At 37.4% G+C, this 19,511-nt stretch overlaps 1 protein-coding gene across 3 annotated transcripts in view; it reads left to right on the top strand.

Annotated features, from left to right (window-relative positions):
- Positions 1-17,092, top strand: part of LOC143028412 (uncharacterized) — a 185,917-nt gene extending 168,825 nt beyond the window's left edge. For all 3 annotated transcript variants that reach the window (XM_076190452.1, XM_076190451.1, XM_076190450.1), the window contains exons 5-7: positions 6,362-6,504; positions 14,485-14,674; positions 16,629-17,092. In XM_076190452.1, the coding sequence (XP_076046567.1) occupies positions 6,362-6,504; positions 14,485-14,674; positions 16,629-16,744 (449 nt within the window). In that variant the 3' untranslated portion in view covers positions 16,745-17,092. The remainder of the gene's footprint in view (positions 1-6,361; positions 6,505-14,484; positions 14,675-16,628) is intronic.
- The last annotated feature ends 2,419 nt before the right edge of the window (positions 17,093-19,511 follow it).

Raw genomic sequence — 19,511 nt, 5'->3', positions numbered from 1 at the left:
GGCAGTAGTTGGTCAGACTGACGAAGACTTCGATGCAGAATGAAAGGATTTTTGTTTAATGGAAATTAACTTAAGAAAAGTTACTTGATCATGTTCCGTTGAAAAATATATCACAACATCGAGACCTCAGAAAGGGTAGAGTATATCACTGACTTTAGTGAGAATGATCATGCACTAGTTCCGGTGACTTGAAGTAGATTGAAAGTGTAAATAAGTCCCTGTTAAACCGGAAAGGGGATGTCCATAATTGAAATTTTTACTTAGTGATAGGCAGAACAAAAATATAGGACGAGGATAGACATTTGATTTATGATTGACGACAAGATTTTAATTAGTTTTTGAGTGAAAGGACGGGTTTCCCGGAGCCGAATGAAATCGTCTGATAACAGCTGAAGTAAAGATACAGTTATGAAAATATATTTATGGTAGGATTGATGATGCGTGCACTTGCAAACGTAACCACTTAGTCACCAAAACCCCGGCTCTAGATTCTGCATGAATTCAATTCGCGGCAAATAGGGTGATGTGGGGGAACACCGACCTAATAGTAGAAAAACCTGCATAAACATTCCTTTTTGTACCTGAGAGAGTGCACACTGTGTCCCAAATAAACTTCACATCATGGCTCACCTATGGTATAATTATAAATCCTCAACTCAGTAAATAAGTGTCATATTTTGCACTTCAAATATTTTTGGGACTTCGGTCGATGTTCCCCTACCGTGGGGGAACACCGACCGCAGAGTGGGGGAACACCGACCGGGAGTGGTGGAACACCGACCGGGAGTGATGGAACATCAATCCTTATTTTTTTGGCTTGAAATCAGCATATATGATAACCCAAGCCACCCCCATCATTATTAAGTGATAAAATGAAAGATAAGCAGATAAAAAATTAACATTTATTTGACAAAACAAACTTACTATAAACTTATCTTCAACAAAATAATCTTAATGAATTATTAACAACTATTTGAACAAGAGCGGGAAGTTAAGACACCTTAAAATATGTTTCAGCAACTTAAAGCCTAATTATATACAAATAGAGGGAATTCAAGAAATAAAACTATATACAAAGAAACATCGAGGGATAGGATCGGTGAGGTAAAAGTGTAGTAGTAGTCCTTTTTCGTCGGATAAAACAAAGCTCTTCTGGCATTGGTGATTCTGGGTTAGGTTGTAAAGATAAGAAGAAGTTTAAAGTAGCACTACAAAGGTTGAATTTGGTGAGCATCATATCATGAGGAGGTGAGGAATTTGGAGAAGTCGAGGGAGAAGGAAAGGGACAAGAAGAAGGAGGAAGAGGAGAGGAGAGGAGAGGAGAGGAGAGGAGAGGAGAGGAGAGGAGAGGAGAGGAGAGGAGGGGAGAGGAGAGGAGAGTAGAGGTGCTTAGGATGGTGAAAGGACCTTGGAATGTTTGCAGACCCATATTCGCCCAATTCCTGGTCCTCGTCCTCCTCCTCCTCCTCCTCCTCCTCCTTCTCCTTCTCCTCCTCCTCCTCCTCCTCCTCCTCCTTCTCCTTCTCCTCCTCCTCCTCCTCCTCTTCCTCCTCCTCCTCCTTCTCTTCTTGCTTGAATTCAGAATCGTGGATTCCTCGGATCGATTGAAGATGATGTCCACCTCACCGGGCATGTCATCATGTCGATATGATCGCGTTATTTCTGATACATTTCAGTCTTATTCATATTATATTTGCCTGTTATTCACAACTCATTGTCTAATTATTCTCAACCTTTTTACGGGTTAATTCGACGGTGGATGTATCTTGCATTGGGCATGCATTCGCGCTCTATGACAATATTCTTGTTTTATTTCATCCTCAACTCATTGTCGAATTAATCTCAACCTACTTATGTGTTAATTCGACGGTGGATATGTCTTACTTTAGGCATGTATTTGCGCTCTTTGACAATATTCTTATTTTATTTCATATTTTTCTGACTATACTGTCTTTTTATCTTAATCTACGATATTTGTGGTTTGTTTCAGCTACAGTAGGTTTCTGTCTTATTCTAAACATATTCTTTCGTTGAAAGACGGTCTGATGGACGAGATTCGTCATGGAAACAAATGAAACCATTTGGACGACAACTAAAACGAAAGTGAAAGTTTCACTCAATAAGGTGGGAGTGAAAACTTAGGTGAAACTTATGATATACTGACTTTATGAATCTTAGTCTGCCTCATGCTTTAAGGCTAAAATGAGTCTTTGAACAATATCAGGGATATTTTACTAATTGATTATTTCTTAATTCTTTTCTTCCGTGTGTGTGTGTGTGTGTGTGTGTGTGTTTGTGTTTATATATATATATATATATATATATATATATATTTAAGATTATTTCAGACAAATATACATATACATATACATATACATATATACATATATATATATAATATATATATATATATATACATATATATTATGACGCCTCAAACAACAGCGGTGATCATTTTCAGAAACTGACCAGGTGATTTGATTCAGCAAATATGTTAATTCCATCCCGGTGAAATCATAGACGGGATTTTTGTTAAGTCTTTCGCAAGAAGAATTTGTTTACCTGAGAAAAACCTTCCGTTTTTATGATCAACCCCATCATTGCTGATTGGTGCTTTTATTCCTAATCTGCTTGTCGCCAGGTTGTTCTATTCATGTACGTAGCACTTGCTCAGTATTGAGTTATAGCTGGCTTCGGTTCATCCTGTCCATAGTTGGTGATACATTTTCATTTACTTTGTCAATCGTCAGTTTATTTTTTATTTATTTCTGCAGCGCCTACTTACTATAAAGGAGATCCAATTTGCGTATATCATATTGTTTTTAATTAATGTGGACAGAGGAATGCAATCTGATTTTGGTTTTCTATTTATTTTTACTGAGATTATTACTGTAATGATAAATAATATGCATTCAATATTTGATGGTTTATGACTGTTCGACCCTAATACCAGGCTTACCGAAAATGGTATGGTATCAGTCAATAAAATTTAATTCTGACCGTATTTGAATACTTGTGCATGTATTTGTAATAGGACTAGATACGTTTGCGTCGTATCATAAGCTGTTGCGTTTGGAAAATTGAGTAATTTTTTAACTGGTTTTGTAACATAACGATCTACTTATGATATTTTATCCAAAACTAATTTTTTAAAATTATTCTATATTTCTGTGTTATTACTTATGTCGCAAATTTTTCGACTGCTGAATTTTTCTAAGACACCCCTCATTAACCTCAAAGGATTACAAAGGATTACAAAGGCGGAGCATGCCAACAGGAGACCTTTTGGTCCATATCTAGGTCGGATGCGAAAAAATCATAATAATGATAAATAGATAAATGAATAAATAAAAAATACAATAATGTACATAATAATCAAAATACTTAAATAATTTCTTAGGTAGTTACATAATAAACAAACAGGTAAATAGTAAATAATAATAAATTGACATATAACTAATAATAATCGAGAATCAAGCAAATAATAATAAAAACGGACAACTGATAACAAAACAAAGAAACAAATAATATAGAATAAAGCAACAAAACAAATAAACAAATAATATAAAATAAAACCTCTTGGATTCCTCGTCTACTTCTAACAGTATCTATCCCCACATTTCGTTTTCTCTAACAGTTTCTAGATTCTTCTTCCGTTTTCTGCAGGATCCTCTTATTACTTCCCCATCTAATTTCTAATTTCCCTTAACATCCTCTTTCTAGTTTCTTCATCTCTTGAAACACACTCTACACTCCCTCCGTCACCCCATCTAACACTCTCCTTCTTCTAGAACCGGGGTTCTCAACCTATTTTCACGTATACCTCGTACTTATGCATTGCTATTCTTTAACCTCCTGGAGATGATTTCAACACTAAATCTAATCGTTTTCCATCCACTAACTGCTAGTGGCTTTTGGTTGGGGGCCCCACTTGTGAACCGTCGTGGCCCAATAGGGTCTCATGGTCCACAGGTTGAGAACCACTGTTCTAGAACAAGCTCTAATACACTCCTTTATCACCAACAACCTGCAATTATCTCTCGAGGTTTATAAACTTCCTCCCCCATATTCTCCAGCAATCTACAACAGCTTTCACTTCTTCATCTATTTCTAACTTGTCTCTCTATATTTTTTAACAGTGTATAAGTCCTTCTTCCATCTTCTTCAGCAGTTTCCTCTTGGTTCTTCCATCTTCTCCAACAACGCTTATCCTCTTCCCATTTTGTTTTTCATCAAATATACTTTCTCTATATTCTCCAGCACACAGTGGCTTTCTTCTCCATCTTCCTCAAGACTCTCAAAATATTCAATTAATATTTTTCAACAGCATCTACACAATTACCTCTTAAACTTTTTCCGAAAGGAAATTATACTTTTTTCCACCCAAAAGGTTATTAAAGTCTCCCTTCAGTCCTCTCTGTTTCAAACTCTCTCTTCCATCTACTCGATCCTCACGCATTTCCAGTAACCCGAGTTCTTCAACTTTTTTTTTTATCAACTTCCAGAGTTGATACAGGTCTTTAAGAATCTAAAGGGAATTGACAACATCAAAAGTGACAAAATTTTCACATTGAATGAGAATCCGACAAGAAATAATGGTCTCAAACTGTCAGGAAATAGATTTAATTTGGAAATGGGTAGAAACAACTTCGCCAACCGTGTAGTTAATGAATGGAATAAACTTCCTGCAGAGGCAGTGCAATGTAGTTCAGTTGGAAGCTTTAAGATTCGTTTAAATAAACACCTAAGCAAGATGCTGTAATGCCTGCCATTTATTTGATATTATTTGTTTATTTGTTTGTTATTGTTTGTTTGTTTATTATTATTTGCTTGATTTTCATTTACTATTAGTTATCTGTCAATTTATCATTATCTACTATTTACCTATTTGTTAATTGTTTAACTATACCTATGCATTTATTTACTGTATTTATTATCATTTACATGATTATAAGTTTTATTTGTTTTTCTTTTATTTATCTATTATTACTATTATAATTTTTTTCCGCTTCCGACCTAGTTATGGACCAAAAGTTCTGTCGACATGCTCCACGTTTATAATCTTTTATAATCCTTTGTTTCTCTTCATCTTCAACATCCGTAACACCCTGATTCCATGGATGTCTATCACTCCCTCTCCATCTCTATCACTCCCTCTCCATCTCCTTTCGTCTTCATCTCTTCATCAGACTCCAACTCACCATCCATCTTCTCCAGCAACCTTTATCTTCTCACTCCTCTCCAACAGTCGCGACCTTCCTCTTCCGTTTTCTATAACGGCCACTTCTATTTCCAAAACTGCTGAATTTCTTCTTTCTTTTTTCTTTTACATTCCTTAACTTAACTCCTTCACTCTAACATTCTCTTTGACTCCGTTTACTCACTCCACCAATCTCTAACTCCCCCCACCCACCCTAAGGAAAAAAAAACTTTGCCAACACCTTCCAACGTCCTTCTTTATATGAAAGCGAAGAAAAAGATTGAGTGGAGAACAAAGTTTCTCCCGCGAAGCCCATTTGGCCAAACGCCAAAAGCGAAATTTCATCCTACCTTCAGGTTTCTTGTCATTGCTTACTAACACCTGTCCTATTGTCTCAATATCCCTTCATCTTAACACTTCCCTCCTTCTTCTTTTACATCAGATTATATCTATTTCTTCTATCTTCTGCACCACCTTCTAACCTCCTCATCTATTTCCTCCATCATACTCTGATTCCATTTTCTATCTTATCTGTCATCCTGTATTTCCCTCTTCCATCTTCTGTATCAGCTCCTAATTTTATCCACCATCTTTCCTATTGTTCTCTATCTTCCTTCTTCATTTTCTATGAGGGGACGGAGAGGGGAGGGGTCCCCGATTTAATGAAGCGGCCTTGCTGTGCATGTGCTGTGTCTTTGGGGCACTGCTTCTGACCCAGGGCAGTGGATATGATGTAGGGATGACCCGTCATCCAGGAGGTGCTAAGATAAGAGGGAGAGAAGAGGGTAATGGGGAGTGGAGTATGTAGGGGATGGAATGGGTGGGAGTGGTTTCTATGCCTTTTTTTTTTTTGGCTACCTCCCTTGTAAGGGTGAAAAAGCCTTTGGTATATGTATAATATATGTATGTATCTTCTATAGTGCCTCTTAATTTCCTACTCCATTTCTATTAGTTCCTCTTCTCTTCTTTCAGCTTCTCTAATCATCTTATAACATTCTACTATCTCGTCCATAAGATTCTAATTTTTCGCATCCATTGGCTCTAGCTTTCTTTTCCACTCTAGACGTATTTTCTAATTCCCTTTTCCAGATTCACCATCATTTTCAACTCCCTCCATAATCTCCTCCATCAGGATTTAATCTTCTCCTTCTTCTCCAACAGACGAGCGTGTCCTGCCACCAACAATCCACGGGGCACTTCCTCGTTACCGCTCGAACGATATCGTAGCACTTAATTGTACATCGGAGAACGTTGAGTATACACCTGTGCTCACGTGGACGATCAATGGTCAAGTGGCCCCGCAGGTAGGTTCCGGGTCCTTAAGGGACCCCTGCCAGCTCCTCCGAGGAATGTTGTAGCAATCGTCAAATAAGTATCGAGACTGCTGTGATCTGTGGAATGGGGAGATACCACTGAAGGCACATGACACCATCCTATGGGTTATCGTAACTGAGGAGATATATCTTTCATTGCTGAGTTATTAATCAATTTTTACATACAGAAGCTTTCTTGAAAATTAAGTGAGTTTTACAACAAAAAGAGTAAAATTCTGATACATCGTGAGACAAGTTCGGGTGCCTGGAATGGTATGAGAGTTTGGCATATGTTCTTGCGTAGACTCTGTGTTCTCGATATTTGTCTACTTGAATGTACGTGTTGCTTTAATTCATTACAAGAAGAGACAGTTCACTCCTGTTGAAGAGGTGATGTTGGTTTCCATCATTGGCAATTAAATACTATTTTCATGGAGTTGTGGGTTGATATTGAGTATTCTGATATAAAGATAGAGGTTGATATTTGACCGTTTAGTCTTTATTCTGGTTAAAGCCAGGTGATTTGTTTCAGTTTAAGGAATAACTCTTTGCTAAGGACACGATGAACCTTACATATTTTGTTTTGGCTAACCTCAGACTTATTCATAAGTTGTACATTTATGCATTATTTATACATCATATACATTTACACTTTATATTTATACTTCTTAATTATTTATACTTATTCATAACTATTTGTACTTATGTTATTTGTACTTATACATGTTCATGTCTTACTTGGTTTTCCTTCAAAAACGAAAGGGCAAAACTATCAAACGATTTGTGCGGCGATTGGTTCAGGCGATGGTCTGAAGAAATGTGAAAACAGACCCGACCGAACAACAACTGTCAGGGATCAAAAAGTATTGTGTCGTACCTCAGTCATCCTCTCCTCAAACGAGGGAGAGAAGTAGAAAACAAAAGAAGGCGGTACAGGAAGTACACCAAGAAGAACTGAGAATATGAGAACATAAGAACATAAGAACATAAGAATGAAGGAGACTGCAAGAGACCATAAGGCCTACACTAGGCAGCTCCGTATCCATCACCACCTGTCATGAATGAAGGAGACTGCAAGAGACCATAAGGCCTACACTAGGCAGCTCCGTATCCATCACCACCTGTCATCCCCATCCATAAAGTTGTCTAATCGTTTCTTAAAACGACTGATAGTTTCAGCGCTTACTACATGGTTACTAAGTTTATTCCATTCGTCGACCACCCTAATAGTAAACCAATTCTTGCCTATTTCCTTTTTAAATCTAAATTTGTCCAGTTTATAACCATCACTGTGAGTCCTGCCCTGTTGTTTTGATATGATGACCCTGTTTTCATCACCCTTGTTAAAGCCTTTTATCCACTTGAACACCTCTATTAGATCACCCCGCACTCTGCGCCTTTCTAGAGAGTGTAAGTTAAGGTGCCTAAGCAGAGATAGTGGCAGGAACAGCCAGAGCTCCCAATCCTTCTGTCATCAATTCTGTGATCAATTTACTAGCTTATCTTCTTTACTTTATTTGTAGCCAAATAGAGAATTGTGGATAAACGGTAAATGTCTCGAGGGGAATATTAAACTAGTATAGACGTATGATGGTGAGAGAGGAATATCTACATAGGATACAGTCACCTTGGCATAATTAAAGGAAACAGGAAGTATTATGTGACAAAAAAAAAAGATTTTGAAAATAAAAAGTAAATTAGATATAAAAATTCTTATATCACCTCAAAAAGGAAAAAGAAAGTAAAGCGAAAATGTGGGAAAAGACAATATTATAATAGCTGTGTGGGGTTACTAAAAATAACAAGATAAAAAATGAAATAGTACGAGAACGAGTAAAAGGTTGTAGAAGTGCCAGAGAAAGTAGAAAAGAAAAGTCCGCAAAGGTATGGTGTATAAAGAGAAAAAGAAAGACACTTACTAGCAGATGGACAGTAGAGAGGACACAAGTGGAGGGACAGTAATACTAAAGACATTTACTAAAACGGACTGGACAAGAAAGGTGTGCAACATCTGTGGAGGAGAAGGCTCCTATGGAATAGTCTATCTATCTATATACCAAGAGGTTTTCCCCCTTATAAGGGGGGTAGCTAAATTAAAGGAACGTACCTATTCCCATCCATTTCACTCCCCTCCACCATTCTTTTAACCACTTCCATCTCTGCTACTCGTGGGTGACGTGTCATCTCTACATCTGGACGGAGGATGGGACTAGACATCCTTCTTTATGTAGCCCCAAAAAGGGAACATTCCTGTGAGAAGTCAAGGCATAAGAGGGTCTGGGAGGAGTTGTCCAACCAGAACCCTAATGTTTGGGTCTTTTAACGTGCGTGGGTGTGGTACAGATGAGAGTAAAAGGGAATAGATAGGCAGTATGTTTGTGTTAAGAAAGATGGATGTGTCGGCATTGAGTGACACTAGGTTGAAAGGGAGGGGCGATTTTGAGTTTGGGAGTGTAGTGGGGAAGATATCGGGAGTAAAGAGAGGGCGAGGAAGAGAAAGGGTGGCTATACTAGTAAGTGAAGAGGTAGGTAAATGTGTGGTGGAGTAGGAGGTTTCTTCAAGGTTAATGTGGATGAAGGTGAAACTGGGAAGGAAGATGTGGGTCTTTGTAAGTAGTAAGAGGAGTGTAGAGAAAAGGAAGGTGTTTTGGATACATTGAAATGAAAGTATAGAGTGTTTTGGGAAAAATGTCAATGTCATGGTATTGTGAGATCCCAATGCTAGAGTGGGAGATGAACCGATAGAAGGAGTGGTTGGGAAGTGTGGAGTAGCAGGAAAAAAAGTAGTGGAAAGTTGATGGTAAAGATGTGTCTAGAAAGAGAGTTGATGATAGGTAACACAGTGTTTAGGAAAAAAGTCAAGCATAATTACACATGGGAGAGGGTGCTGGATGGAAAGGTGGTAGGTAGAGCGTTAATGGACTAGATAGTAATACCCAATAGAAAAGTAGGAAGATTTTTTAATGTACATGGTCTTAGGGGAGAGAGTCGGGGAATATCAGGTTATTTTTTGGTGGAAAGTACGTTGAGAGTGAAGGATAGATAGAGAAAGAAGAAAAGAACAGAAGGTAGGGAAGTGTTTAGAACAAAATGTTCAAATAGGAAGGAAAAGGAACCGGAGTACAAGGAGAAAATTAAAGAAGTGTGTGAAGTGGTGAAGGATAGAGTGGGAGTTGGTGTACAAGAGGAATGGGGTATTTTAAGGAGGAAGTGACAAGATGTGCAAAAGTTGGATGTGGAACAATAAGGACGGGAGGGAATAGAAGGAAGGGTAGTGAGTGGTGGAATGATGAAGTGAAGAAGGTAGTAGAAGAGAAGAAGCAAGCATTCAGGGACTGGTTACAAAGTAGGATGAGAGAAACGTATGAGAAGTATAAAGAAAAAAGGAAAGAAGTAAAACAAAAGACAAATGAGATAAAACGGAGAGCAGATGTAAAATGGGGAAGGAGTTTGATAGAAAATTTTGAAAATAATAAAAAGACGTTTTGGAAGGAAATTAAGAGAGGAAAGGGAGGTGAGTGAAGTTGAGAAGAAAAGATGGACAGATCTTGACGGAAGAGAAGAAGAAGAAAAAGAAGAAGAAGAAGAAGAAGAAGAAGAAGAAGAAGAAGAAGAAGAAGAAGAAGAAAAGAAGAAGAAGAAAGGAAAGAAGAAGAAGAAAGGAAAGAAGAAGATGAAAGGAAAGAAGAAGAAGAAGAAGAAGAAGAAGAAGAAGAAGAAGAAGAAGAAGAAGAAGAAGAAGAAGAAGAAGAAGAAGAAGAAGAAGAAGAAAAGAAGAAGAAGAAGAAAAGAAGAAGAAGAAGAAAAGAAGAAGAAGAAGAAGAAGAAGAAGAAGAAGAAGAAGAAGAAGAAGAAGAAGAAGAAGAAGAAGAAGAAGAAGAAGAAGAAGAAAGAAGAAGGAGAAGAAGAAGAAGAAAAAGAAGAAGAAGAAGAAGAAGAAGAAGAAGAAGAAGAAGAAGAAGAAGAAGAAGAAGAGAAGAAGAAGAAAAAAAAGAAGAAGAAGAAGAAGAAGAAGAAGAAGAAGAAGAAGAAGAAGAAGAAGAAGAAGAAGAAGAAGAAGAAGGAGAAGAAGAAGAAGAAGAAGAAGAAGAGGAAGAAGAAGAAGAAGAAGAAGAAGAAGAAGAAGAAGAAGAAGAAGAAGAAGAAGAAGAAGAAGAAGAACAGCAACAACAACAAGAACATAAAGAAGAACAATAACAAAAACAAGGACAACTAGAAGAACAGTACGAAGAACAAGAACAACCAGAAGAACTATAAAAAGAACAAGAACAAAAAAGAGAAAAAAGAAGAAGAAATATAAAAGGTATACGAAGAAGAGAAAAAACAAAGAAACAGAAACAGGGAAAAGAAGAAGAAAGACGGTAGGAAAAGAAAGGAGGAAAGAGAGAGAAGGTAAGAAAGAAAAAAGACAAGCTAAGGAGATCCCTTCCGTGATAAAATGACGTCAGGATCTGAAGAGGAAGGATGAGCAAGTGTCGGATGGGCCATAAAAGAGACATATGCGGACAAGGAACCTTAGAAAGATAGAGAATCCGGATGTTCGTGAAAGCGTGGTGAACCTTCAGCTAACACGTTGCCAGCCCCACCCTACAGACGCGAAAGCACTGGTTCGATCGATAAAGGTAGCCCTTGTTTCCAATATTTTCAGTCTATTGGAAATAAGTGTGGACTTGTCTTTTTTCATGGATATCTTTAAGTCTCCAGAATATAAAGAGACCCATGGATGTGTGTGTGTGGTTGGGAGCCTTTGGAGTAGTTCCAATTAAAACGACGAAATTATGATCTAAGATATTAGAACCAATTAAGTAGAATTGGACTTATCGGTATCAATTAAACTTATATTCAAAATAATGGAATGTAAATTATATACATATATATATCTATATATGTATATATATATATATTTATATATGTATATATATATATGTCTATATTTGTATATATATATATATATATATATATATATATATATATATATAAAATTGGAGGAGAAATGAGAAAATATGAGAGCAGATAAGGCACCTAGGTTAGATGAGTGTCATGCGGAGCGTCTAAAAAAGGAAAGTACAATGATGATGAACTGGCTAGTGAGGTTGCTTAATGTTTGTCTAAAATAGGGTAGAGTGCCGGAGGACCGGAAGAATGCCTGTTTAGTCCTGCTTTACAAGTGAAAAGTGGACAAGTGTGAGTGTAGTAGTTTCAGAGGGATCATTTTGTTGAGTGTAGTTGGGAAGGCCTATGGGAAGGTTTTGAGTTGAGAGGATTAGGAGAGGAACAGAGAAAGTAATTGGTTAGGAACAGTATGAGTTTAGGACAGGTGGAGGTTCCGTGAATAAAATTTTTGTAGTGAGGCAGATATGTGAGAAAGCTTTAGGAAAAGGTAAAGATTTTTTGGGGACTTTATGGATTTGGAAAAGGCTTATGATATGTTGGAGAGGAAGGCACTGTGAGAGGTCTTGCAGATATATAGGATAGAAGAAAAGCTGTTAAGAGTAGTCAAGAATATTTGCGAAAGTAGTAGAGGCTGTGTTAGAATTAGAAATAGATTGAGTTAGTGGTTTGAGATAAAGGTGGGACTTAGGCCAGGGATGTATCATGTCACCACTGCTGTTCAATTTATATATAGCTGGGATGGTGCGACACGTAAATGCAAAGGTAATAGACGGGGATTGAATATGGCCAAAGAAATGGGAGAAAAATGGGAGATAAGGCAGTTGTTGCTTGCTGACGACACTACGCTTGTGGTAGGATCAGAGGAAAGATTAAGGAAGTTAGTAATGGAGTTTCGGAAGTGTACGAAAAAAGGAAGTTGAATATCAATGTGGGTAAAGGTAAAGTAATGAGATATATAGGGGGATAGGATGACAAGAAATTGGAAGTGAGTATTAAGGGAGAGAGACTGGAGGAAGTGAATACCTTTAAATCCTTTAGATACTTTGGGGTAAGGGTGGCGTCAAAGGGAGGAGTAGAGTTGTTTGAGTATTTCTGTCGCTCAGATAAACCTTTCCGAAGTAATTCTTCTGCACAGTGGTTTTCCGATCAGGAAATGATATATCGTATATAACTCTTAGCAGCGTCCGAGATTATGTATCGAAGGTCCAGAAATATTTTCAAACACGACTTGTACTGTGCTCAAAAGGGGATACTTGAAGCTGAAATAGGTCAGTTGCTAGTAAGTATCGAATTTATGAGTCATAGAGACTGGGGAATCTACAGAAAGTAATTTTTTGTGGTGGGTTACAGTTAGATAGTACTAATAAAGTAAAATGTTTAAGGAGGTCAAGGATTCTTTTTTTAGTGACGCACAATGGTATTTGCTCTTCGCTGGAATTTAAGGGCTAAAAGACATTAACAGACGTCAGATGGGTCTCTCCTCTTTTCTGTTGTTCAATACCTAACCAAGTTCGTCTTACCTCAAACCAATAGTTCGTCTTACTTAACATCAACATTCAAATATTCCTTTCCCGTACGAAAGCACCAACTAGACTAAGCTATGCTGCGTGCATTAGCAAGTGGTATCAGAGTTGCCAGATGCGTATGATTTACTTACTTGAAAAAAGTCAAATAGGGCAACTTACCCGTCTTTGATCCATTTATCTATGTAGTTCAATTTAATCAAATTGATCAGGTTGAGATTCCGGACAGCATACAACCTCGTGGGTGCGTTTTGAGTAGAGAGATATAGGTGAGAGGACCCAGAATAATAGTTTGCTCCTCAGAGGGCAATTTGAAACAGTTTTCATTAGGTTGGGGGATACCAGACAGCACAAGATTTAGTGCAAAAACACACACACACACACACAAAATGCAATTTACTGGTTTTGGCGAGTTCTTGTAATACTAGGTCAACGTAAGGTATTATTAAACAATATCCTATACCTTCGGTCAATACAACAAACAACACATTTTATACGTCGTACTTCTGACGGCCTAACATTAATCATATGTTAGATAACACTTTCCTTAACTAATATATCCTAAGCTAAATATCGCTTTACCTAACTAATACATCCTATGATAAATATAACTTCCTAAATAATACATCCTATGGTAAATATAACTTAAATTAGATAATACATCCTATGATAAATATCACACTTGAGAGGTCTGAATGGTAATAATCAAGGCTGAACAGTTTAGTATTTATACCTAATGAACTCAGGCAAGTATGCAACGGGACAGCAAACAAGGCCGTAGAGACAGGAGGGGAAGGAAGCTGTAACCCGTAGGTCAGAGCATTGGCGAGAGAGTCAAGCTCTGCCCCTTTTATAGGCCACAAAAAAGGGGCGTGGCTTCGCAAATTAGAACTTGTAGCATAGCGACAGGAGCGGAGATAAGAAAGCCGGCTCTACAAGTTGGGACATGCAAACCAACAAACTGAAGTACGTGAATTTGCCTCACTCGCCGATTAAGTGAAGCGGCCGTGCTGTGGATGTACGGTATCTTGCTGCACTGCGTTTGACCCAGGGCAGTGGGTGGGAATTGGTACGTGCCTCTGACTTAGCTAACTCCAGTATAAAGGGGAAAAAGCTCTTGGTACATAGATATAAATTTACATCTTTCAAATATTGTAATTCATTTATCTATGGTGATGGCTCGGGTTATGAATTTGTCCAGCATAGGTCTACACTTATGTGTGGAAGGCTATACTTTCTAACATCTTTCAAAAAAGTTTGTTTATTCAATTATCTACTATGACCTCTAGTTGGTTTTTCATAAGGTCAGCAACTACTATATGTCCATTTTTTCTATGTATTTTTCTAGTATAACAAGTATTACCATGTCACCCCTCTCGCTTTCATCTTCCAGGATGGGAAGTACTGTATTTTTCCCTTCATACTTCTTATCATTTAGACGAATATATGTTAATCTATATTTTAATGAAAACAACAAATATACGATTATTTAAGACCTTGTGTTTTCCTATGCACTGAGTTTGCATATTGCATGAAATATTTCCTTATTCGCCAGGACTACATCAGGCCCTATGAAAATCGTCAATTGATCAGCATAGTCTTCTCGGCCGACTCCGACTTCTTCCAACGCGGCGAGCTGGCCGCTTCTTGTACGTCGAGCTTGGGTCCGGACCACAAGGAGACGACCACTAAACACCTCTACACACACGACTTCCTCCAAGCTCAGCAGTACCACTTTAATGCTGGTGAGGATAAACATATACGTTTTTGTGTTTGTTTGTGTGTATGTGGTGTATGTTCACATGTATAAAAGTATTCAGTATTCATCTCTACATGTATCTATACTTGAATGCATAAATTCATGTATTCTTTTATGTATGTATGTATGTATGTATGTATGTATGTATGTATGTATGTATGTATGTATGTATGTATTTATGTATGTATGTATGTATGTACATATGTATGTATGTATGTATGTATGTATGTATGTATGTATGTATGTATGTATTTATGTATGTATGTATGTATGTACATATGTATGTATGTATGTGTGTGTGTATGTATGTATGTATGTATGTATGTATGTATGTATTTATGTATGTATGCATGTATGTATGTATTTATGTATGTATGCATGTATGTATGTATATGTATGCATATATGTATGTATGCATGCATGTATGTATGTATGTATGCATGCATGTATAAATGTATGTATGAAAAAGAAGAAAAACTAGTCTGTGATATGTACATATACATATACATATATATTTACACATCTCTCCATATACAGAGCTCTTTCCCCCTTATAAGGGAGGTAGCCAACTCAAAGTCCTGTACCTACTCCCACCTATTCCCCTCTTATCCACAACTCTCTCCTCCTCTCATCGTAGCTCCTCATGGATGACTGCTCATATCTGTATCTTGCCCACTGCCCTGGGTCAGAGGCACTATAGCAAGACACAATACATCCACAGCAAAGCCGCTTCACTTAATCGGTGACCCCTTCCTGTCCGTCTCCTCATGATTATACCTATACATATAGTTGGTTAAATGACCGAAAACAGAGTTGTTCTTATGGTAAATCTTCTAGATGGAAATTTTTTACGAGCGGAGTTCCTCAGGGTTCCTTTTTTGGGCCACTTCTATTCATAGTATATATAAATGATACAGACCACGAACTGAAATCTAATGTCTCCAAATTTTCAGATGATACAAAACTGTGCAGAATGGCAAATGATCACCTAAACTAATTAGATATTCAAAGATATTTAAATGAACTATAGCAATGGTCTGAAAAGTAAAATGGCTAATGAAATTTACCACAAATAAATGCAAGGTTATGCACATAGGTAAAGATAACAGTTAGTACGATTACAAGTTTTACAAGTTATTTAGAAATTCGTTAATAAAAGTGGATAGTGAAAGGATCTTGGCATAATTATCAGTAACGATTTCATATCTAAGCAGTGTATTTCAGTCTTTGAGAATGCAAATAAGATTCTAGGACTGATTGCGCGATTTTTTTTTTACTTCAAAATTCCATCTCTCGTTAACAAGCTATATAAATCGTTAGTTTGTTCAGATTTGGAATATGCTGTTTTGTTTCATTAAAGACACTGACAGATTAGGAAAAGTACAACGGCGAGCCACAAAACTGATTCCAAATATAAAAAATAAATCATACGAAAATCAGCTAGAAACATATGAAACCGTTTTACCTAAAAAAAAAAAAAAAAAAAAAAAAAAAAAAGTAGACTCAGAGGTGACTTGATACAGGTTTTTAAGATTCTAAAGGGAGTTGACGCCATCAAAAGTGATTTTTTTATTTATTATTATTTATATTATCATTATTTTTATCTATTGATTTATTTGTTTATTCATTTATTTATATATTTATTCATTTATCTATTTACTTATTTATTCATTTATTCATTTACAATTATTATGATTTTTTGTATGGATCAAAAGGTCTCCTGTTGGCATGCTCCTCCTTTGTAATAATTTGTAATATGCATATATATACATACACATATACATATACATATACTCTACACATACATATGTATAACTTATAAATTGATGTATACAGTCACGTATTTTCATATCTAAATATCTATCAGAGAATCTCAGACAATCACACATACACTCCACGACGAAAAGTTTGTAATCAAACTTTATTATTTTGTTTCGCAGCCTCGACCTCGGAGCAACGTCTTCTTCTTCTTCTTCTTCTTCCTCTGGCCCAAATCGTGATGACGTTACTAGCGGCAGCAACAACATGGCCGAGCTTCGTCGTACTCAGATCCTGACACAATTAAACAAAAATGTCACAAATAATGGTTATCATTGCTAGCACTTCTACTGCTAATAATTATAATAATATCACTATCACTACAACTACTACTACTACTACTACTAAATAAGACTAGAGTTAAGGCCGGCATATTGTAATATAGGTGTAAATATTAGGTATGTATGACACTGCATAATCACTATAACGAATATACAAGTTTAACTTAATTTTAAGTCCCAGAGAGGTAAAGAAAAAAAAGTTGAAAGAGGCAATCTTCCATAACGAAATACAGCTTAATATAGGGATTTATATATCAATTACTCAATGTTTGACTGTGAATATATGTGTAAATAAATGTTTTTGTGTTCAAGAATTTGTGTTATTTTTTCCTTTTCTTTATCTTTTGTCCTTTCTGATTTCTGGCGTGATTCATCCAGCAAGATTTCGTTCCTTTATAAATGTAACTGACTCTCGCCAGACTATTTTTTCTGTTGGAAGTGGACTCGAAGAAAATGGATCATCATTGGACAAGATCACTCAGCTGGATAGAATCTCCTGACGTCAGCCAAAATGAAGATAGATTATTAAAATACCACTTGCTTGTACAGTTAACTTGTACAAGCCTGTTCAGTCTTTACCTCTAATCATGCTGTGCACTCGGGTGAGTTCATTCCTGCTCTCTCTCTCTCTCTCTCTCTCTCTCTCTCTTTCTCTCTCTCTCTCTCTCTCTCTCTCTCTCTCTCTCTCTTTCTCTTTCTCTCTTTCTCTCTCTCTCATCATTGGACAGGAATATTTGACATAATAGCTATTACAGAATCCTGGATCCACGCAAGTGGACGCGACTTTATCGGTGTATTTGAAATTCAAGGGCATACGCTGTTTCACAAAGATATGATGAATCGGAAAGGGGGAAGGACTGTGATGTACACCAATGAAACCTTGTATTGTATCGAGCGTAAATTAAGCACAGAGAAATAACCACTTAGCTTGGATCTTCAACTAAGAAAAGAATGGTACAGATCTATTCTAATTTACAGGGCACCACATCAGTGTCTCGACGAGGACGTTAGGTTTCATACGGAAATTATTATCTAATAAGCAAGCATACAGCGGTTATCTTATGAAATTTCAACTGTCATGTAAACTGGGAAAACAGAACAGTGGACAATAAAAGTAGGAGGCTTCTTCGCTTTGCAGATGAAGCCTTTCTTACCCAATGGATACAGGAGCCTACAAGGGAAAAAATATACTACATTTTGTATTCACCACTGAGGATAACATAGTACACAATGTATCTTTGGGTGAGGCCCTGGATGGAAGTGATCACAATGTTGTTAGATTTAAAGTACGTTAGCCTGAACTCAAGAAAGAGAACCACACACGCACCATTTCATTTCTGATCTGAGAAGAGCTGATCTTGCTGGGCAGAGAGGAGGAGTTGGTGCATTGGCGATTGATGTAAGTGTCAATGTTCAGGAGTCTTGAGACTCATTCCGTGATCGTTTTATGTCACAGCAGACACATTTTGTACCAAATAAAGTAGTCAAATAAGAACGTCGGTAACCTAATTGGTTCACACGTGTTATAGGAGGAACGATTAAGGAGAGAACATATTCTTATAGCTCTATAAGGCAAACCGTAGCGGTTTTGGCGAACAAGAATACATCCGCTAGCGCTGGGGGGCTAAAAGAATGATAGAAGCAGCAAAATGTGTTGAAGAGCAGATGGTGGCCGCATCTTGCAAGGCTTACCCCAAGGAGTGCTTTAGATATATTAATAGAATTTTTTTTAGAAACAAAATTGGTCCTTCAGAACAAAGACCTTGAGATGGCTGATATTCTCAACTTATTCTCAACTTATTCTCAACTTATATTACAAAGGATTACAAAGGCGGAGCATGCCGACAGGGGACCTTTTGACCCATATCTAGGTCGGATGCGAAAAAAAAATCATATTAATAATAAAACAACAAATAAAAACTATAATAATGTAAATAACTTCTCTTCAGTATTCACTGAGGAAGTAGAGGGGGCAATCGCTGAACCAGTTCTGGTACACGAAGGAAAGTCCATGAAGGGTATTCACTGTGCGAACATTGAGGTCTTCGCCAGATTAGACAAAGTTACCGCAAACAAGTCTCTTGATCCAGATGGATTCCTGCCAAAGCTACAGCGGGAGGTTCGCGAGCAGGTGGCTCCCTACCGAGTAGAGATCTTTAATGAATCTATGCGGACAGGAGAAGTGCCTAGGGGCTGGTGGGAGGCAAACGTGACTCCTATCTTTAAGAAAGAGGGTCGCGCAAATCCGGGGAATTACCGACCTATCAGCCTTACTTCCATAGTAGGGAAGATACAGGAAGGTGTCATTGTGGATAGAATAGTTGAGTTTCTGGAGGGAAATAACCTGCTGTTAGACTCGCAGCATGGATTTTGGCCTCACAGATCATGCTTAACCAAACTTATAGAGTTTTTCTATGCCATGCTTCAAGAATATGTCAGGAACAGAGCAATCGACATACTTTATCTCGACTTCCAGAAAGCCTTTGATAAAGTACCTCATAAGAGGTCAATGTCGAAAGTTCGAGCCATGGGTATTAGAGGAGCAGTGTTAAATTGGATTGAAGCCTTGTTGAAAGATAGAAGACAGCGTGTAGACATTAATGGGGGATCGTCTAGCTGGTCTCCTATTACCAGTGGGGTACCCCAAGGATCTGTATTAGGTCCGCTCCTCTTCATCATCTATATCAGTTATACAGATGTTGGAATTATAAGCCACATAGCTGA

The sequence above is a fragment of the Oratosquilla oratoria genome, chromosome 9, assembly GCF_046742065.1.
Source record: "Oratosquilla oratoria isolate Oo_2021 chromosome 9, ASM4674206v1, whole genome shotgun sequence".
NCBI classification, from domain to species: Eukaryota; Metazoa; Arthropoda; class Malacostraca; order Stomatopoda; family Squillidae; genus Oratosquilla; species Oratosquilla oratoria.
The sequence above is the reverse complement of the archived record's forward strand: the minus strand, read 5'-3'. Positions and strand labels throughout refer to the sequence as shown.